Source organism: Microchirus variegatus (genome assembly GCF_963457635.1).
Source record: "Microchirus variegatus genome assembly, chromosome: 13".
Taxonomy (NCBI): domain Eukaryota; kingdom Metazoa; phylum Chordata; class Actinopteri; order Pleuronectiformes; family Soleidae; genus Microchirus; species Microchirus variegatus.
The window spans coordinates 8,345,866-8,353,644 of NC_139814.1; the positions used below are offsets into that span (position 1 = coordinate 8,345,866).

General features: G+C 36.4%; 1 protein-coding gene across 1 annotated transcript; it reads left to right on the plus strand.

Annotated features, from left to right (window-relative positions):
• Window positions 1-2,931: 2,931 nt before the first annotated feature.
• Window positions 2,932-5,437, plus strand: lypc (ly6 domain containing, pigment cell; the record flags this gene model as incomplete). Its single annotated transcript, XM_083900184.1, has 3 exons — window positions 2,932-3,057; window positions 3,432-3,551; window positions 5,226-5,437. The coding sequence occupies exons 1-3, from the start codon at window positions 3,003-3,005 to the stop codon at window positions 5,435-5,437; spliced, it is 387 nt and encodes a 128-aa protein (XP_083756310.1). The 5' UTR covers window positions 2,932-3,002.
• Window positions 5,438-7,779: the final 2,342 nt, after the last annotated feature.

Genomic DNA, 7,779 nt, shown 5'->3' on the forward strand with positions numbered 1-7,779 from the left:
TTTTGTATATCACTTATATTATATCATAGTGTAGTAGTGTCTGTTCCCATCTCTGCTGGTGTAACAAGTGAATTTCCCCAGTGTGGCATCAATAAAGTCTAATCTAATCTAATCTAATGACACAGCAGTGTTGTGAATTGTGTTTACGGTCACTTTGCTGGACTACATGTGTAGATTTGCAGAGCAGTGGTGTAAACGTGCACAAACATGTGACAGATGGCTGGATGCATTTATAAATGTGTGCTTGAGTTTGTGTGAGGACAATATTTCCTCCTGCTGACCAGATTGAGATACAGCAGCATTTATCTTTTCTTTTTTTTTTCTTCTTTTTTTTTTATTATCAGCAATGGAGTCAGAGATCCAGAGGCAACACAGAGAGACAAGGAAGGAAAAGAAAACACTATGTGAAGTTGATGTTAAAGTAGAGGGAAAATGTGGAGGGCGGAGCACAGACAGGATTAAAGAACACCATCTGTCCATGGAGATCTGTCAGTCAGCACAAAAACACACATCCCCCATTAATGACAGCATCCGTGGTTTAACCATGCTGCATTTAAACACTGTCCTCCAGGTTTCATTTTGTAGATAAATATAAATCCATTGAGGAAGTTGGTACAAATAAAGACAAATGTACAAATGTACAGGGTCAAATATTTTACACTAAAACATGATTCAGAAATAGTGCTGATTTTGCCATCATCCAAACTAACACAAAACGTTAAATAAACGTTAAATGCACATTTGTGTTTGTTGTCAGGAGCCAGGTTTTCCTTTTTTTCCACAGTGTGCTGTGTAATTAATTCACTGGTAAAGAGCTTATTCAGTCTGACTCGGCTTGACTCGCTCCATCACAAGACTGCAGTCAGCAGACTGTCCTGTATACTGGCCTCATGTCTCTGATTACACCGAAAAAGGATAATTCAGTTAAACTGTCTCTCTCTCTCGCTCTCTCTCTCAGCTGACTTTGTCTTGTTCTCTGCTGTCTCACATACACAACACACACAGTCTTCATTTTTATAACAAATAAATAAAGCATTGCAATGCTGCTGCAAACAAAACTGGATTTAACAGTTCACTTTGATTTAATCCTGACAGAATTTTGTCAGGATTAGAAAACACTGAAGCAACAACTGCGTGTGGTTTTCTCTGCTTGCCATGACACATAAATCAAATTACTACATAAACAGATTACTTACCGTAAATACAAATAAACATTTATAATAGGTTTTTATCATCAGTTTTCATTTTATAATCTTTATTTTAATTTATACTTTAATTCAACTGTAATTTTACTTTATCATTTGTATCTTTTTGTTTTATTCAATGCCCTGACTTTTAATGCACTATATGCCAATAGTCGAAAAGATGCAAATGCTATAAACATCCCTTCTAATTAAAGATAGACGGATATGTTTTCAGGGCCAATACCGATTATTAGTAGTCAAGGAGGCCGATAACCGATATTTGGAGCCGATTTTCATTTGCAGTAAGAGTGAAAATATTGGCGTCACTTAACTTTAATGTTTAAATGCCTTTAAGCATATGTTTATTAAACAGCTTTTCAGATTTGCAACATGTTAAAGGTTTTTTTTTCAGCTCGGCTTTCACAATCAGCTCGGCCAACACAAACACAATGCTCAAAAAAACTTTTTTGAACATCATAAAGGGCACCATAAAGATCACTGTGGACCCTTTGATACCTTTGATAGATTGAGCGAGGTAGATATGTACTAGAAAATATTTATCTATTGGCCTCGTTGGAAGTGTCCGTTAGAAGTTAGGTGCTAGCTTAAAGCTCACATAGAGTGGTCCTGTTGCACATATGTTAGTTATGGAGGTCTACTTACATACATTAACTTGTTTTTATGGTCAAAAACCTCCTAGTTGCTGTAAACGAGCCGATAGAAATCCTCTTTTCTGACGCTGTTCCCCAGCCGCGATATTTGAGACTCAACTCTCACCCCGGCTTCTCAACTGTCTTGTGATTGGCCAGTACCCGGAAGTGATATATTCAGCACACCCGCTCTCAGAAGCGCAGCTCCCCCCCGATGCACTGCTACTCATTATCAAAACATTGTTTTAACCATGTTTAAAAATAGCTTCTTCTCGACTCCCCGCCGCAGTCCCTTTTATGACTTTGACCCAGAGTCAGACCCAGAGTCAGAAGACACTGTCGCTCGTGAAACACCTTCACAACGGACGTTATTCTTCTTCTGCGGTTCAATGTACGCAACCGGATGTGCCCGGACTAGTGCCCGGAGCAGGAGGATCTGCTGCTCCGGAGAACCGGTATTTACGTAACCGGGTTTTTTCAGAGATCTCGCTGAGCCCGAGATTACAATAAAACACAGCGTTCTCAGCAGTGGCTGAACTGTTTGTTTAGAACCTTCAGGGCTTCGTAAACAAGGTAATGACGCAGATACACACTAAAAAACAGCGTCAATCGGAACTTCCGGTCGAGGTCCACTTTAAATGCTACGTAAATAAAATACACATCTTTTAAATACAAAGTTATATGCGCCCTTGGTTGTTATTAACTAGTGTGTGAATCTGTTTCAGCAATTTCAGCAATTGCAATCTTTTTTTCCCCAGTCAGCTGATGGTAATAAGCTCTCCTAATGAAAGTCAGGGAGGAGATGCTGACGGCCTGAGTAACACAGGAGTTCAGATTAGATTTATGACAGAGGAGAAAGTGTTCAGAGTGACAGAAAGATACAGAAGTCAGTGCTGATAACAGAAGGGAGTGACTCTTTTATATCGACCGCACCAAAAAGTCAAGAGTAAGAGAAACAGAAGGAACGAGAAAGTCAAAACGAGAGATAGAGTCTGCGTTTGTACTTCAAAGAAGAAGAAATTGAATTGGGAATGACTTGAGGAGAAATCGGTCACAGTGGTTAGTTCAGTGAGAGGATTGTAACATCCCAGGACGGTCTCTCTTTTTTGTTTTTCTTGCATCGCCCAGTTTGGAGAATTGTCTAAAAACCTTTGGAGACAGAAGAACCATGTCTCATCTGCAGCTTCTGATCATCACACTCCTGTGTTTTCTTCCATTAGCAGGTATGTCCAGCCAGGGAAATGACTTTAAAAACTCATTTAAGGTAATGGTAGTACTTCATTGTAGTATGGGTAACATCAGTTCTAGTTTATCCTTTTCTTAAAGGATAGTTCAACGATAATATTCAGTTATTAAGAAAAACAACTGTACTGTGAAGGGTGGGTGAAAAAAAAATCCACAGTTCTCACTCTGTTATTATGAGACAATCCTTTAGTTTAAATGTTATAATTAAAATATAAAAGCTAATTTTAATGGTTTCTCTGCTAAGTTTTAGGGAACTTTTCTTAGAATATCAGCAAAAACATCTGATACAATCAGTCTTTACTCAAAATTAATAATAATCATTCTTTCTTTTTCTGTCTTTCTTTATCATCAGCCTGTTTGCAATGTTACACCTGTGTGTTCCCGGCCATCTCTCCTCTGGACTGCATCAAGTTTCCTCAGGAGTGTCCGGCCGGGCAGCGCTGCCTGTCGAGCACTGCAACAGGAAAACGAGGTCAAATCCAAACATGTGTATATATATATACATATATATATATGTATATATATATACCTGTATGAAGGTTAAGAATACAGAACTAGTTTAGGAGCCCCACAAAGATACTGATGTGTGCCCCTAGTGTGTGTGTGTGTGTGTGTGTGTGTGTGACTTTGACCTTGTGGAGAGGTATTTGTCTTTGTCTTTAAAGGTTAGGGTTAGGGTTGGGCACTTGGTTAAGGTTAGAGTTAGGGGCTTTATAATGTATTATGTCTATGATGTGTCCTCACTAAAAGATTATAAGCAAGTCGTGTGTTTGTGTGAGGGATAATTTGGATGAGGTAATTCATTTTCTTGGAAAAAGGGCATGATGGTCATGAAGTATGACAACGCCTGATTGTGCAGAGCGCTCTCTGGGAACAGACTCGACCAGATCATCTGTATGAAGTTAGATTTCTATTCTAACGCATCTCCCTGGATTAAAACAACCACACTGTTTATCACTGCTGACAATTACCATTAAAAGAAGTGTGTTTTTCACATCCAAAGACCTGAATCTAAATGATTGTTTATCATCAATTAACCCCAACATTAAAAAAAGATAACTACTATTACCTACTGTTATTACTTTGTCTTTTTCAAACCAAAAAGATATGGCGAATGACTGACCCACAGTCAATATGCGTTATGTTTCTAAAAATGTTAAAAAATGTCTATTCACTGCCGTTAATGCTGCACTTAGAGTCGCTTCTTTAGGTTAAACAGCTGGTGGCGCCATTTTATAAGTAGCTTGTAAGTTGCTATTGAACAAACAACCAATTACAAAGTGGAATTTCTAAAAAAGAAACACTAATTCCAATGGAAATGTGGTATTTAATGCTAGTTCTTTGTCACATTTTGCTTTCATTGATAAATGCCCAAAGTAAGCCAAATGATTTTATATATATATATATATATATATATATATATATATTCTTTCATTTATCTATTCATTTTTCATTTACACAAGCAATTTAAAGCATTTTCAAAGATGAATAAGTAAAGCGTTAATGTCAAAGCTTAAGTCATCCAAGGCCAAATATGTTAGTATAGCAGAAACTGGAGTAAAGAATGTTACAATAATTCAGTTTCAGAGTCAGCTCTTTTTATTTTTCTAAAAAATACAGCTATGACTGCAATGACGTGATTTTATCTTAAAAGTTACATCAGGCTGGTTATTGGCTCAATAATGTTTGTGAGGACATCAAATCATCTTTAAAAATAACTGTGTGCTCTGTGGTTGAAATGCTCACCTCATCAGTGTGGGCTTAATGTGAGATAAGGAGATAAGAAAGTGCTAATATTTGCAAGGTTTATGTGAGGTTTTGTATTATCCAAGTGTCAGATTGTGGGGAGTTGCACTTTCCAGTTGTCACCTCCTTTTACCTCTAAAACATGCACTTCAGAGTTTTTAACAACCAGACATTGACATTAGATTAAGATGGAGCGAGAGATAAGGTGACTCTTTTGATATTGGTTTCATTTTCAAATTTCCTGGTATATACAGTAGAACGGCCACCAGAGGAAGCTCACACACCACTCTACGTGAACCGCATATTTTTTTTTTTTATATAGTTTAGCATTACATTTGTGTACCTCTCTCCATTGCTGCATGCATCACATTATAACTCTTTAGTCTGTCTGCTCTTCCAGGCGCTCTTGAGATGACTATGTACGAGAAGAGCTGTGCCGTCCCCACCCAGTGCGGCCTGAGCGGACAGAAATACGCCTCAGGTCTGTTCTTCAACTACACCAACGTCTGCTGTGACACTGACCTGTGCAACAGCGCCGTGACTGTTGCTGCCCTCAGCTGGAGAGGAGCGTCTCTCTGTGTGCTGCCTGCACTCGCTCTGCTGCTGAGCTGAAGCACATCACGGCAGATGTTTACGTGTGCTGGAGAGATTATCGGTCTGGATATGACCTTTAGAACACAGAGCATTTTGGCTCCTATTTTGCCATTACTATCTTTAAATGTATAGTATATACAGAGGGTATAAGAATGTGCAATATATCCTTTTTTTCCTGTACAATTATCGCTACTTTATACTTTAAATGTATTATAACTTTGACTCAAAAACACATAAGAATACTAGCTTCCCCCCAGAGTGTCTATATAAGGAGTTGTGTGTTATTCCCATGGCGATTTACCATAACTGTAATTCCATTTATATAAAACCTCATATAAATGTACTTTTTGTACAAAATTATGCTTTTTTAACAGAAAAAAACAAAAGAAAAACATTTATTTCTTTTTGTCATGTGGACAAAAAGGTAATTTACATTCTGAGTGGGCAGTAAAACATTTTTTTAGGTATTAAAATAACTAAAATAATAAACTATCTGGTGACCTTTCACATTTTTCACCCTTTGGTTGCAAAGAAACACGTTCACAGTTAGAAAATGAAACATTTTAACCTGCAATTTACTAGCAACACAAACAAAAAAAGAGACAAAATTACACTATTAAAAAACATACAACAAACAGACTATTGACTACTTTTACAGTATCATGTTCTATGTTATTAAATAGTATTTGGATATTTTTTAAGTCTCTGTTGTTATATAGAAAAGCGCTATATAAATGTAATGAATAATAAAAAGTAATGTATGAACTGTTGCTGTTTGCTTTGACACTGATGAAATAAAAGTACACGTGTCACAAGTTTGATTTGTTATCAACAATTTTTTTTATTGGGACAATAACAAACATGTCTCTGTAAGAGCTTTTAAGTATAAAATACATTTGTATGTCGTGCTGTTAGTTTGATTGTTTCCATTTCATGTCCACACCATGTGTGACATTCAAGTGCAACTGCTTTCGACGAGATGAAAAACTGCTTGGAAGACAACAAAATAACAAAAAAAAACTAAAACTAAAAATATTTGGAGGGAAATGCAGAGCGGCATGAAAATGGAAAGCAAAACTGATTCCATACATGAAGATACAAAAAAGTTATAAAAAAGAGAAGAAATAACAGTTTAAATGAATGTCACAATGGTTCCTGACATCATGTCAAGTCCTACAGTAAGAATGAAAAACTTTAAAATTCAGTCAAGTAAAATGTTTCATATATTATATGTTGAATGTTCTCTCGTGTGATTTAATGTTTGGGGGAAGAAGAACCAACTGTGCTCACATCACATGCCTAATACAGCTCATCACAGTCTGTGGAAGTAAAGATTGTCTTTTCCATTTGTTTAAAAAAATGCACTTAGGTTCACCTTGATCTGAGAGTCCAACACATAAAGAGGCCGACGTCAAAGGTTCTAACACCGATATCTACTGTTTAAAATTCAGTCTTACATGTAAACAGCTTCTATACATGTTAATAAGCAGTTTTCAATGAACACAAGCTGCAACAGTGTTGTTATCCAACTTAAATTTAACATTTAATGATATTACTGTTACTATATTCACGACAAATTCCATAAAACTAATACTGACAGGAATATATTTGGTTTAGCAGCGATCCAAAACCACCTCATGATGGCGCTAGATAAAAAGGCAAATGTGAATGTCGGGGACAAGAAGAGAGGTGGCTGTTTTCATTGCTTCATTTTCCCAAATATTTAGCCTTTTTAAATATATATACTGTTTATCTATAATATACTCATTTACAGCCATATCTGTAACACCTAATCATTTCCAAGCGATTTTGGTGATGTCACATAATTTATGATTTGGCCCCAGTTAACTGTGTCTTCAACTCCTTAACAGACAGAGAACATTCATGACTATGATGTGAAACATCTGGACGCCTGTTTGCCCTGTGCATGAAGATGATATTACACACTGAACCTCTCTTATACTGATACTGAAGATAGTTATTGAATTATTGCTATTAGTTGTAAAATCAGAATAACTGCAGACAAAATGGCTTCCACAATCAGTCCAAGATAGTTCACGATTATACAACACAACTTTAAATGTACATTTTTGCTGCAAGGTTGGCTTTTTTTGTTGTTGCCAAAAATCATTATTTAACTAACAATATAGTTTCAGATGAAATGTAGATTTATCAAGTGATTGATTAACTGCTTTAAATTAGAAACTAGGAAATGAGATGACCACACATTGTTGTAGTTTTCATGGTTGCTGATACAAAAAGAAATGAACATGAACCTTCCAATGCTTTTTTTTAATTTTTAACACTGAAGCTGTTTAAATCGAACTGCCTAATGTTTGTTTTTTTTGCCCCTCATGATA